The sequence below is a fragment of the Phocoena phocoena genome, chromosome 9 (assembly GCF_963924675.1).
Source record: "Phocoena phocoena chromosome 9, mPhoPho1.1, whole genome shotgun sequence".
Classification (NCBI taxonomy): Eukaryota; Metazoa; Chordata; class Mammalia; order Artiodactyla; family Phocoenidae; genus Phocoena; species Phocoena phocoena.
In genome coordinates, this window is record NC_089227.1 from 25,916,470 (window position 1) to 25,931,208 (window position 14,739).

The window sequence follows — 14,739 nt, forward strand, 5'->3', positions numbered from 1 at the left end:
ATAAAAATAAACAAAGTGGAACTGACACTTTAAGCAAAGGAGGTATCAGTTTAGATTATCAACAGGACTTGCTAGGATGGGTCTAGATTGTGGCAATGAAAAGGTCAGCAGCCAGAGTCTTTTAATGCATGTCTTAACCCATTGCCTCTATGCTTATAATCCTTCCTTTAATACATTTATTCAATAAATACTGAAGGTCTGCTTTGTGCCAGGTGCTCTTCTAGGCTCTTGGGACTACAGAGGCAAACAAAGTAAGATTCATGATCTTGTAGAGGTTATGATCTACTGGAGAAGGAAGATGATATTTGATTAAATATATATTAATAAGTAATACACACAAATTTAGAGGGTGCAGGGATTCATGCTGTTAGACATTTAGAGAGTGAGAGCTTCTTTGTGGAAGTGAAATTTAAGCAGAAACCTGTACACAGGAGCGAGCCAGGCAAAGATCTGGGGAGAGAGAGATCCCAACAGGGGTCCTGGGTGGGGATGAGGTTGGCACATCCAAAGAAAGGCAAGGTCAGTGGTTGGAGCAGAGCGAGAAGGGGGGTAAATGTAGGAGTGACCAATGAGGTTGTGAGTTGGGATCACATGGGTCCTTGTTAAGAAATTTCTAATGTATCCTGATGAATCTGTTGAGAATCTACTGGAGAGTGTGTGACAAAATCTGACGTACACTTAGAAAATCACCCTAGGTGCAGTTCGCAGAATAAGCTGTAAGGAAGGCAAGGGTGGTGAGGTCCATGGGCTAGGGCACAGGGTAAACAAAAAATGATGGTGGCTTGGTCTAAGCTCCCCACAGCCAAGGGAAGTAATCCAAACTTGAACTCAGCAAATCAGATCCCCTGGGACCTAGTCCTTCCTTACCTTTCCAGTTTCACTTATAGTAAACCCCTTCCTCCCCCTCTTTGCTTTATGTCTGTTCACCAGTCTGAACCTTTGCACATCTGTTTCCTCTATTTAGAATGACCTCCATTTTTCTCTTCATGGTCCAACAGAGATCTCACCTCCCTGTTTCAGAACCTCCTCTTTGAAACATTTCCTGGAACTTCCAGGAAGAGGAGAAGTTACTATAGAATCTCATATAATATAAAACTGATCTTTCATGCTGAATTACAAGTGTTACTATGTCGAACTGTATGGTGTAATTTTTTTTTCAATTTTATTGGTGTGAGAAAATTAATGATATAGAAATTATTGAGCTAAACTTAAACTCACAACACTATGAATATCACTTAGGTTATTCTTTTCAGTACAACTGACATTTAGTAATTCACGCTTATCATTGAGAAGCTCGTTTTAGTTTAAAACACTCAAAGAGTGTTTAGAAATTTGCCAAGAAATAAATTTAAAAATTCACATCTTAGAATCAGAGTATCTGAAGTGCTAAAACCATTGCCCGTATGTAAAATGGTCTACCTTGTGTGTGCGGTAAAACAGTATTTTTGAGTCTGTATACAATTATTCCATATTAAAGTATGCATTGAGTGTGACCAATTAGAAAAAAGGAACTACTGGATTGTGCTCCAAGGCTCAATACCCTTAGGATTTTTCAGGCTCAGAGTATTTGGTAATTCTGTTCAACTTCTCTTACGATTAGACAGTTAATCAGTATCGCTGGTATAATCAATAATACAACTTATATGACCCACTGTATCTTTCATTTTGTACTTCTAAATCCAAAGTGAATATTGCGAGGAAAAAATACTGACACCTGAATCTCTTCTATCCCAGCGCTCATTTGAATTAAGGCTATAGGGCCATACGTAAAGTAAATGATGAATACACCAAGTGGAAAAGCCTGTTCTTTCTAATGACAGAAGCCTTGAACGTAACTTTAAAATACTGTTTAAAAATGTATTTTCAAAGATTTCCAAGTAACTCTTTGGATGAGTTCATAGGGCACAGCTGTAAAAATAAATACCTATACATTATAGCCGAGTTAAAAATATTTTTTGCAATATATTTAATTCTAGAAACAGTTATACATTAAAACAAATCTCTGTAAACTGAATGAAATCTCAGTGCACCAGTGGTTCCCTGACTTAAAACAGTTATGACCTGTCCCCCACACAAAGACAGTTACACACTGTTTGAGAAAGTCCGTAATAACAAAATGCCCCTACGAAACTAGAAAACTTGTAAGAATTTTTAATTTATTAATATGTCTATCAATATGCCTATAGACCTAAAAATTGACTTACATATAGTGACATATTTTTCAGCCCACAGCCAATGTTTAATGTATATGGGTTGCTGGCAACAGAGTGATATCTCAGAAAAACCTATTTAGATGCTTCGGGGTTTGAAGATCTAGAGTTCAGAAACCAGTGCCTGAGGGGAACTCTTAATCTGAACATAAATCTAGTTTTAAATAGAACTATCAGATTTATCAATAACCTTCTGAAGAATTATACATTAGGTTTTCTTTAAGTAGGATACTCCTTCTTTTATACCTGATTACTAACATTTCTTATTTTCAGCTATAGAGATCTTCACGAATGTGTCCAACATACCCATATATGTTCTTTCCCCTTTGAAGCATATTTCTAAATAATTAAACTCTTATTCAAAGGAACATTAAAAATTAATTTTTCCTCTGTGAGAACTAGGACTAAGGCTTATCTGAGGTAGATTAAGAAAGTTTCCAGAAACAAAATAAGCATGGATGAACTATGAAGATTATTTTACACTTTCTGCTCTAGAAATGCTCTCTCTGGAGCAACAAAGGTTAACATTCCGGAGGAAGGAAGAACAGACTGGTTAAATGATCTCCACAGATCTTCCCACTAAAGAATCCCAGTATCCATGGGCTTAAATGTTTGGTCAACCTTTGCCTTATGTGTTTATCTTCAATGCTTATTCCATCATACTTGAATATGAGTGTTAACTGTGCTCACCAAAATCAGTCTACAATTGACACCTGGGAGATTTCAAGATTAGAACAAAATTTCAATCTCATTACATCATAATAACCTTCTCTCTCATTTTTGTCTCACATAATACGGTCTTTTTTTTTTTGGTGTTTCTACATGGATGTATACTTTTCTATCTTTTCCCCCGAATTTCTAATGAAATAGTCCTCACTGAAATTTAGAATTAGGCACCAGGAGCCTTTACTGCCTCCTAAAGTCTGCAAACACACAGTTAATATCAACTCATCCATTGTCTTCTAACTGAAAAGAAGCACTCTTACCGTGTAGCCCTCGGTATACTGAAAAGGAGCCCTGGAACTTTCGTCTGCTGTTGGACTCAGAGGCTTGGGGTCAGACATGGAGCGTTGCATCATCTTGGCTGTCTTAGGACTTGCTGGGGGAACTTTAGCCATATCGGGGTGCAGTACTTTCTGTGGACTTATGTCATCAGGGAGGGGTTTCTCATAAGGTACAAAGGCTGATTCTAAGGCTTTGCCTGGTGAAAGTGGTGAGATGGGTGAATAAAGGACTTTTGGAGATTTGGGTGGGGAAGGAGCCAGCTGTAATGTGGAATCTGCCCGAAGGTGAGATGAATAACCGATCTCTAAAGGTGTTGGGCGTTTCTTGTCTTTGGGTGGAGATGTGGCACCCAGGTATTGAGGACTCTGTGTGTCTGAATCTGCTTCTGTTTGACATCCTAAACTGCCCCCTTTGTAAGTCTTTTCTGGTGCTGAAATGTGTTTAATTATTTCTACCTTGGCATCCACGCGTGCCCGTATCGAAGGCGTTCTTATGGTTCCGACTGGTTCAGTTTGCACAGATATCTCTGCTACTGTTTGAACTGCTATACTGGAGACTTTGGAAAGGAGTTTGGCCTTGTCTGCCTCTGTAGTGCTGTCACCGTATTTCCCTACGCGAGCTTTTCTCCTTGATCTAGTAGGCATATCCCATTCATCCTGATCTTCATCATCCGTTTGGACGCTTGTATCGACACTCTTTTTAGTTCTCCTTCTCCTACTCACGTAACTCCGATCCGCTGACTCTTCATCGTCAGTTTGTACCCCGCTGTCCACTATCTTTTTAAAGCAGTGGGGATCATCTGCCAGATTCTCCCCCATCTCATCATAGTGGCCACGGACTTTAGCTCCAGAACTTCTCTTTTTGGGCTGCTTCTCCTCTTTTACAACCACGTCTGTCAGAGGTATTTCTGAAACAGTACTCAGGATGCCAGGTGGGGCAATGTACTGAGTAACCCCGTCCGACTGAACTGTGTACCATCCTTGGCTTTGTGGTATTTCAATCGCCACCACGGCAGAGGCTGTGGTGGTTGTATCTTCGGTCGCCCAAAACTGACCACCTTCTGGGGCAGCATACTGACCTTCCAGAATGGCCTGCTCTGTAGTGGTTTGTGGAGAAGCAGTTCCAGAAGGGTCATAGTTATACTGGTAGATCTGGCGGATCTTTTGCTCCTCGAGCTGCTGGTGAAGCTGTTGCTGCAGCTGCTGGATCTGCTCCAGCTGCAACTGTTGCTGTGCTAACGTCTCCTGTCTCATGATGAACTGGGCTTGCCGCTCCTCTTCTTGCTGATACAGGAGGTGCTGCTTCATTGACTGCAGCTCCTCCAGCTTTTTTTGAACCATGAGCTTTTCCTGTTCTCGGAACCTTTGAATTTCCTGCCGTTCCCACTCTAACTCCTCAGCAAAACGCTGCTGCTTAATTTTCTCCAGTTCCAAGAGCTCGCGCTCCAAGTCCAGTTGCTGTTGTTGCTTATCTTCTTCGGGGACGATTAAAAGCGCACTTTCCTCTCCCACCACTTCAGAAAAGACTTCAGACGCTGTGGTTAAAGTGGGAACCGAGTCCATCGTCTCAGCTGTCAGAGTTTCCATTGTGATAGTTTGCAAACTGGCATTGATATCAACACCAGTCACTGCAATGTCTGTTTCAGATGCCCCTGTTGTCAAGAAATACGATCTAGGCATTGGCTGGCTCTGGTGCAGGGCGGATAATGAAGTCACAGCGTCAGTTGTGTGCACACCAGACAAATCCCTCATGGTTTTGCTGAAAATGGAGCCAGGTTGTGTGGTGATAGCAAATGTGGAAGGAATTGGAGTTGCTACTGAAGAATAGACAACACCATTAGATGACCTCAAAACACTCCCCACACCATACTGAGGTCCTGGAGGTGGAGTCATTCTTGCTGTGGAATACTGTGGGGTACTAATCCCAACTCCTGAAATGACTTGTCGTGTTTCTGGATATGGACCTGTAGTCTTGCTTGAATAATCCATTACCTCACCTGAAACACAGGGTAGAGTTATAGTGCAGTTCCCAGAACGAATGATGCTTTTGGGGTTGGAAAGCCCACTCAGTCTTGAAGAACATAATGAACGGGACTGCATGCAAATCCACAGGCTAACCTACCTAGGTGCGGAATAAAAGCAATGTTGAACATGCAGGCACATGCAGGCGACTTTGCGTGGAACAGATTAAAAAAAAAAATGAAGAAACAAAAGCGCACATGTACTCCAAAATACGGTGCCAAAACATCCAAAGAAAGATGAAAAGTAACAAAATTGGGAAAGGGACCACATTGTCATCCTGAAATGAGATGAGGAACACCGTAATGGTATTTCACGGAAAGGTCTGTTGCTACATCATACTGACCTGTAGGAATTCTCCCTGAAGTTAGATCTACTGCTGCATCAGTTCCTCCAGAATAATCAAAAGCATTCTTACTTTTATAGAAAAAATGTCCAGCTTCTGCTAAATTAGTGTCAGACATGGAAGGTTTCATTCCCCCAATCCCTCTATAACCATATGGCCCTGCTCGATCATATTGATAGTGATCATCCCTATAACCAAAACGATCCTCAGGAAGAGTCGTTGCAGGCTGCTGTGCCGTGCAGCTCCTTCCAAAAGGTAACTTATAAACCATATCACAGCACACAGCTCTTCTTCCTGCAGTCAGATCAACAGGTTTTTCATCATCTTCTATTATTTTGGTCACCACATTTGAAGTAGCTTCATCCATTGTTACAACAGTTCTATGAGACTTGGAGGTACTGAGATCCACTACTTCCCCATCAGTGATGCCCTGTGATGTGGTGCTATCAGTCCATCCATTTGTGACACCACCAGGAAGTGCAGTAATGGGTTTCGTAAGAGCTGATGTCACTGGGTGTACAGAGGTGCTTAAAGATAAGTTTATTGGTGCTTCCTCCCTAACTGTAGGAAAGGCCTGGCCACTTGGTACCCTGCATGGGGGCTCTACATGCTTTGATGTAGTGAGCTGGAGTGGCATTGCTGTTGCACGTTCTAGACTCACTAGGCTTTCTGTGCCTGTGGTGTAACTTGCAGTAGCTGTGCACGTGACAACAGTCACTGTCTCAGTGACCAGGGATGTTGGAGTCACTCCTGATGACGCTGCACTGAGATTTATAATAGAGGGCTGGACAGCACTAATTTGTCTCCCATACATTTCACTTACTGTGGTCTGCCTCTTCACATCCATCATGGAAGCAGAAAGATCCATACATTTTTCAGTTACTTTAACTTCTACTTTGGGTACTGTACGCAGATCAATAGCATCACCAACAAGTTGCAACTTGACGTTTTCTTTATACTGTTGCTTCTCTAAATGGAGGTGATCTAGAGCAAGAGGCTCTGGAGGAATGGATATAGAGACGCTGCTGAGACCAGTACTAGCGATTGTACTTTTGGCTGTTGAAAACTCAGCCTTGGAAACTTCAGCTGGGAGAAACTGTGTAACTGAAGTTGGGGGTTCTTGAAATGAAGGTAGTGTTGTGACAGGGATAGCAGAAAATGTCTCCAAAGCTCCTGAGATGTACAGGCTCTGTTGTGAAGAACTTGAAATTTCTGTAGCTTTCATAGGAGGAACTACAGAAAATACTGGCTCAATGGAAATCAGATCTTTGGGGGGTGATCCCAAGGGCCAGCTGGTAATAACTTGACTCCCTGAAGAATCTGTTGGAGTCCCAGGTTCAGATGGCAATGTGATAACCACGTAAGTTTCCATGAGGGACTTGGAAAATCTTGGTGAGGACTTGTTAGAGTGAGGGGAAAGCGGAGAGGTAGGGGAAGGCAATTTATAATCTGCTGAAGTCACTAAATTTAATGTCATATTTGAAGTTATAGGTAGACCTGTTGGTTTGGGCTGCGTATCTGTTGGTTTTGCGGTAGTGACTGGAGGTTCAGGAACTGCTGGTTTAGGGGCAACCGGAGGTTTGCTTGGCTCAGGTCTATGTGTAAATACAAGTCCAGATGGAACTGAAGATGGCTTAGGGGGGACAGGAGGAGGTACAGAGGTACATATTTTTGTTATAGGTAACCCATTACTTCCTGGAGCAGCTGTGGTCTCTACTGTAGCAACTACAGAATCTACTAGAGGTGTAGCTGCAGTAGTTGCAGTAACTGGAGCTGGAACCGTTACCTTTTTTTTAGGATGAATAGTTGGTTTAGGTGAGGTTGGTGGAGGAAGAGGTGGGGGGGGAGGAGGGAGGGGAGGGGGAGGAGGGGGAGGGGGAGGAGGGGGTGGGGGAGGAGGTTGGGCCGAGGCATCCAAAGAAGAACTTCGAAGGAATGGACGAGCTTTAGTTGGAAGACAGGAAATAGAAGGAGTGCCAGATGGCACCTGGGATGCAGGCTTTGCTGGACCAAAAACGTCTTCAGATGAAAAGCATGTCGTTGAAATCTGCTGCTTCATTGTTAGAGAAGAAGGTGTCTGATCAAACACAGTTTCAGAGAGGCTAATTTTTGTTAGTTCGGCCTCCGACTCCTTCCTTGTATCTCTGTAAGCTTCCAAAACTTCCAGAATAATTCCATCCCCTGTTTCCTTCTTGGCTTTCTTCACTGGGTCTTTTTCAGATACAGATAAGTCAGTGGAAATAGTGTCAGCAATTAGCCCCTCAAGTTTAGTTCCTACAGATTCTATGAGAGAAGGTTCCCTATCAGATAAGGAAATCACAATGTGACCAGCACTAGTTCTACCATCTGGTATGGTCGGCCGATCTAAAGATATGTCTTCTGGATAGTCTATAATGCTGCCTGGGAAATACGTTGATGAAGAAATTTCCTCAGAATCTTCAAATTTAGTTACAATGTCCAGTGGCTCAGTATATGCTGTGGTTATGCTATCCAGGGTACTAATGGGAGAGGAGCTATCTGTGGTACAAACTGAAGAAACAGATGATGTGAGAGAGGGTGTGTCAGAGGGTGGGGCAGACGTAGCACTTTCTGAAGGCTCAGAGTAGGTCAAAATCAGTGACTCATGAGCAATTATCTCTTGAATTTCTCTTGTATAGTCGGTCACATATTCATCCTCAATTTCTTCTGTTGAAAAATGTTGGGTTATTTTAACATCTGGGATGGAGAGTGTGGCACTGCTGGTCGAATCTGTAAGAGATACGCCTGAGAGAACACTTGATGTCAAAGATGCATCAGGCACCCTGTCAAAGTCCACAGTAGATTCTGTCATATCATCCCTGATGGGGGGCTTGGTTGGGCTGGATCCAGGTGTTAATTGCATCTGTTGCCTTTTTATGAGTTCTTCGTAGGCAGCATCAGCATCTAATAACTGCTTTTCTTCACTGGTAGAAGTTACCATACTACCCAGATCCACAATCTCATGGCTTTCTGGGATGATAAAAGAGCTTGAAACAATGTCTTCTTGAGGCAAAACAGCATGTAAGCTTTCTAGCTCATAAAACTCTTTCTGAAGGTCTGTAATTTTCTGCATGGGATCTTCATAAATCTGTTCTGGAAGTCTTATTTTTTGCTCTCTCCCTCTCTGCTGTAAAAATCCATTTTCTTCTTCTTGCCTCGTGAGCAGGCTGCCATCAACGGAACCATTATATGTGTCCTCTACTAAAGATTCATAAATATAATCCTCTATTAACATCCCACCGTACAAAGGCTCTTTTTCAAACATTTCGTCTCGTTCACTTGCAGCTGGAAAAGCTTTATATTTCTGGCTTTTATGCATCATTTCTTCATACATCTCCTCAGCGCTTTTTAATGCCTTTTGGCTACCTTCTTTCTGCATAATAGATTGCTCATCTGTCGGTGAGTATAAAGACACAGCTGTGGGCAATTTATAAACTTTTTGTACTTCGATTATCTTTTCTGGGCTTATTTCAAAGCCTTCTGGGTCTGACTCTATGCTAGGTGAATATTCAGAACAAGAAGATCGATGGAGCTCCTCCATTTCTGCAGCTTGACGTAATTCTTCTGTTGGAGACGCATCTTCGATGGGAGAGAGATTACTGGGTGGTGTCTTTGGCCTTTCCCTCCTTCTCTGAGCTCGAAGTTCATCTTTGTCTTTCTTTGATTTCTTACTAGAAGTCTTTCTTTGCTGCTGTTCTAATTCCCGTTGCTTTTCTTGCTCCTTCAATAATTCTTCTTCCTCTCTCAATTCTTCTTCCTCTGAAGAATCTTCAATCGTAGGTAAAAGAGGGCCATGCGATCTGTGTCGAGCTTTGCGTTGCTGTTTGCTCTCTCCTTTTTTGTGACTTGGGCTACTGTCGCTGTCCTCATCAAGTGACGAAACTGATGTAGGGGATGTGCCAGGAGTGAAGCTGGAAGCATGAAGACTAGAAGATCCTTCCCCCCTTGACCGATCTTCCGGAGAGTCTGTCAAGCTTTCCATTTCTAATTCTGGCTCTTCATCAAAGTACAAAGCTGTTTTTTTCTGTGGTGACTCTGCAGAGTATTTATCTGCGATCGTGCTATTGAGTTCAATCGTTTTGAATCGACGTAGCCCTCCTCCTCCGGCAACTACAAGTTCTTCACTCTCCTGACTTTTAGTTTCTCTGTATTTAAGTTCAGGACTTTCATCAAAAGTCTCATCGTCTTCATCATGCCATGAATGGCGTCTCCCTGCATCATCATCAAAGCTTGCACTACTTTTTCGCATCAGTCGCCTGTGTTTCCCTGCTGTTCCTTTTCCCTTCCCTTTGGTTTCTTCCGTCTTCTGGCTTTCAGTACTACTACTAATCTCTTTGAGCTGGTTCCTAATGAACTCATCATCTTCAGAACCTGAAGCATCTTCATCAGCACTCATTTCTATGATTTGCTTTCGAATGAAGTCTTCCTCTTCACCTGATCCTTGACTATCTTCATGTTTATATTCATCGCTGCTTGATGAACCAACACTAGTTCTCCGTTTTCTTTGTGGAACAGGTGAGTTTTCACTTTCGCTACTGTCTTCAATTGAATCATAAGGCTGTCTTCTTATAGGCAACTCATCGACAAATTCAGACTTTTCTTCACAGTCCTTTCTGGAAGGGATGTCTTGTTGGCTCTCTTTCTTAACAGTGTCTTTTTCTTCTTGACTCTCTTTAAGCTCCTCTGAAACTGTAGATTCCAGCGTTTCGGTTAAACTCTGAGTTTTCTGTTGGTCCTTAGGCTGCTCAGAAGAAACCTCGTGGGGTTCTGTTTTCTTTTCTGACTTTTCTTCAAGTGTACTTGCCTGAGCTTCCAAAATGGATAGGACCATACTTTCTAACTTAGCCAAATCCGAGGGGCTGGATGGGCTGCTTTCTTGTGAAAAGGAGTCCTTTTTGAGTCCCTTGAGCAAATCCTTTTCGTCACTGGGAATAAGACTTGGAATTTCACCAAGCGAACTTGATATTCCGTCAGAAGAATATCCTGTGTCACTCAGACCTTGCGGGCTTTTTGGCTGCTGAATACTTGAAGTGTCTGATTTGTCATCTTCCTTTTCCTAGCAGGAAGGAAAAGATACAGGAAAACTTAACATGGTTAAACTAATAACATGGCCTCTCCATTACTCTCAGATAACTATTACAAACTGAGGAATAATTATAGGAATTTTTTCAACTATATAAGAGTATTTTTTAAAAAAAAATCTTTGAGCACAAAAAATAAAAGTGGTTGATACATATAAAGGTTAGTTTTCGCTTAACTTAAGTTTAATTAAATGTCTATTCTCAATCACAATTGATCTTATTTCATCAATGTTGTATCCTTTTACATCTCAATACCATTTTTCTTCAAAAACATGATTACCTTTCTCGGTACATTTACTTTGGGAAAGAGTTCAAATGGTTTGAAGAAAAATTTTAGTAAATTTCCATTAACATGATTAATACTTTTGGATTATGAGGACAGGCAAACAAAGAATCAGAGGATGGGCACTGTACTTGCCTCCAAGTAGCATGGGATATTGAAAAATTTACTTAACAGAAACAAGTAGGTAACATGGCCACAGTACGATACTCATCTCACCTACCGCAAAGGACTTTTTTTTTTTTTTTAAGAGAGAGATTCGAACAAGGCATTGCCTTTTAAGTACACTTTGAAAGATGTAAAACACTATATTTTACTTGGTATGACTGTTAATATTATTATTCTGTATCACTTGAAATGAATGTTTAGAAAGTGTAAACTTTGAAGAAGCTATGACATAATTGGTCTGACTCAAGGTTTTAGAAAAAGAGAAATATCCAGTTAGTATTTTTCTAGAGTTGTTAAATCACATTTATCTCCAGCAGCCCATCTCAAAGAAATTTAATAAATTTCTTATAAATGTCTTCGGATTTTAAAATACTTGGAATTTCACCTTCACACTATTTCAAAGTCAGCTCCCTTCAACCAGCACAATAACTAATTTGTGAATGTGAACAGGGGCTTTCCAGGGAGCTGGGACACTTCAGAGACACATCAGTCTTAAACAACTGCTTTCTTTGGGCTGTGATGAGGCCATGCCAGCAGTTTGCTTTAAGAATCAGAGAGGCCTTAAGCGAAAGTATGAAACAGAGACCTTTATGCATAAATCCAAATTAAAAATACCTATGGGCAAAATGAAACCCAAGTGATCCAGTTAGTTTCCATGTTTTACAGAGAGTGTCAAAATAACCCCACAGCCCTATGGAATGAAGAGGTCAGAGGAAGAGTTGCAGGAGGACATGCTCTGTCTGACCCTGGCCTATGAGGGTACCTGGATTCTACTAAGTATGTATCTTGAACTAACAATCTTGATATTTTCAGTGGGTTGTATGGCCATGGGTTTCTCCTACCTATCCACAGCTCGAATGAACAGATGTCAGGTTGCACAAATACCATGCAAACACCTCTTTCTTCCTTCTTTCCTGCCTTGTTCCTTCCCGTTCTCAAATATAAAAGTTGTTGGGTTGATACTCATTTTATATTCATTTCCATCTCAATATCTGTCTTTATTATGTATGGCTAAGGATGTATCTCGAGCATATAGGGTAAAATGCACATTATATGGTAAAATGCTTTTTGCTGAACTTACAACATGGCAATTCAGAAAGACAGTCGGATACATTCTTTACAACTGTCAGGCAAAAGCAATGAATACTCTCTGGTTTACTAAGAATTAACTTTCCTAGACCATTTCAGATGTCTTTCCAGAAAAGGATTACTTATCTGCTGTTGTGAGACTATAGTAGTTGGGTTGACAAGCACGCAACTAATTGGTTTGTTTCTCTTAAGAGCTACTAGACACAAGAAAAAAAAACAAACAGGTAAAGCAGTGTTCTCATAAAATATTTCTGGATGGTCATAGTGGAGGGATATTTCCACCTCCTCACATTCCACACAATACCAGCACAATATTTTGAGTCCAGTATGCTTTCTATGCCTTTCCTTGTCTGCCTTCCCACCCTTCACTAAATCACAGTAAATACCGTAACCACAGGGGTGGGGTACTAAGCTTCTTGTGGAAAAAAGGTCAAGAAAATGATCTTTCGTAATCAAATTTTGATGGTGTCATTTGTGTTCTTTATTTTGAGTCTGTACATATTATAAAACATAACAATGTAATAAAATTATACATATAAGGAGGAAATGCAACTGCGGTTACATATAACAATTCACTGAGTATAATAAAGAATAAATTATAATTGTATACAGTGAACTCTGAAGGTTCTACTGACATTTTACAAAAATAAGATTAGGATCAGACATACATAATGTAACAAAGAAAATTAAGGTACACTAGACAGAAGACTCAGACGCATAAACATCAAAATCCCTACCCTACAATCCCCCTTATGTGCCCTTCTGGATGTGTTCACGCTTTCCTGCTTTTCTCAGTGCTATGTTCTACCCACTTCTCCCTCTTGCCACTTTCTTCCTGGTCTCTTTCCTCTCCTCCTCATGGGATTCAATCATCATTTACCTATGATGATGCTGTGACGATTTTTCACCTAAATGATTTCCTCTCCATATCATAAGGTGGCAAAAGTCTGCAAAGATGTTGCCCTATAGGTTTGTGGGTCTAAGATAAAGTGTTTGGAGTGGTTAATAAGGAAATCAAGTTAGGTGACCAAAGGGCATCTGGCTGAACTGTTTAGAAGGAGCAACTGGTCATGTACTTATTGTACCATGAGATATTGAAAAAATTCAAAGTGTCAATTCTTCTCATACTAACTACCATGGGTATAAATTCCCCTGACAGAGGTGAGTGACCTTCTACTTCATTACTGTTAGCTTGTTAACTATCAGATCATATACCAACTAGCCCTTTTACCTCTTTAAGATAGCTACACATTCCTCTTTTCACCTGCTGCTGCTAAAATTAAAAAAAAAAAAAAAAAAGCTTTTCTTCATATACAGAGATCAGCATAGTGAGGTGCTTATGTGTCCATCCATTTACGCTTTCTGCAGCTCTCCACTCTTATTTGTGAGATATCTGGGTGAAAGTTCTAGTGCAATTTGTTCCCGTGCAGGTTAACTGGTCTCTCATAGATTTAACATCACAAACCCTTGCTTTATTGAATAACGTTCCTTAACGAGGGAATAATTTGATCAAATAAGAAAGAGTAGCTGGCACTGAGAAGAATGTAAAACATAGCATGTAAGTTGGGTCTGGTTTTCTCTATTCAAACTTCAAATGGATATCTGAAGTACTGTAACCTAGACGACTATATTCAAAGGATCCATGTGAGGGAGGCTTATATTCTTTCAAATTTCTAACTCCCTAGGACTAAAAGACTGGCAGTTTTCTCTCAGTTGCCTCAAAAATGTGCAGTTGCATACACATGGAATCTAAGAATAAAAAAAAATAAAAGGGGGCAGGACAGGAGTAAACACGTAGAGGTAGAGAATGGACTTGAGGACACGGGGAGGGGGAAGGGTAAGCTGGGACGAAGTGAGAGTGGCATGGACATATATACACTACCAAAGGTGAAATAGATAGCTAGTGGGAAGCGGCCGCATAGCACAGGGAGATCAGCTCGGTGCTTTGTGACCACCTAGAGGGGTGGGATAGGGAGGGTGGGAGGGAGGGAGACGCAAGAGGGAAGAGATATGGGGATATGTGTATACATAGAGCTGATTCACTTCGTTATACAGCAGAAACTAACACAACATTGTAAAGCAATTATACTCCAATAAAGATGTTAAATTGAAAAAAATGTGTAGTTGTATGCTTATTTCTGAGAAAAATATTAAGCTATTTAGTAACATATTAAGATTTAATAAAATAGATTCAAATGATTCTTCCTAAAGTACATGCGTAGATTACATATATAACACATATATACATATGTGTTTAAATATCACTGAATTTTCTCATTTATGCATTATTTTCTTCATTTGAATAGATAGGAGTTGGAATTAATTATCCATTTAATATTTTATATGTAGTCCAAATACAACCTAGAATGACCTCCAAAATTATTACATAAGAATAAAATTACAGGCCTAGACCCCTTGCATGAGAATTTTGTTTGTCATCTTAGATTGAGGCAGTGAGTGGGAAGATCCCTAATTTAAGCACTTTAAAAAAAAAAAAGCAATCTTATTTTTCAGGAACACATTT

The 14,739-nt window shown here is 40.6% G+C and overlaps 1 protein-coding gene across 1 annotated transcript in view; it reads right to left on the reverse strand.

Moving 5' to 3' along the window:
- Nucleotides 1-14,739, reverse strand: part of PCLO (piccolo presynaptic cytomatrix protein) — a 366,488-nt gene that overhangs the window by 155,536 nt on the left and 196,213 nt on the right. Inside the window, exons 5-6 of the mRNA XM_065883956.1 lie at nucleotides 5,580-10,653; nucleotides 3,197-5,211 (exon numbers count right to left, since the gene is read on the reverse strand). Coding sequence (XP_065740028.1) covers nucleotides 3,197-5,211; nucleotides 5,580-10,653 — 7,089 coding nt within the window. The remainder of the gene's footprint in view (nucleotides 1-3,196; nucleotides 5,212-5,579; nucleotides 10,654-14,739) is intronic.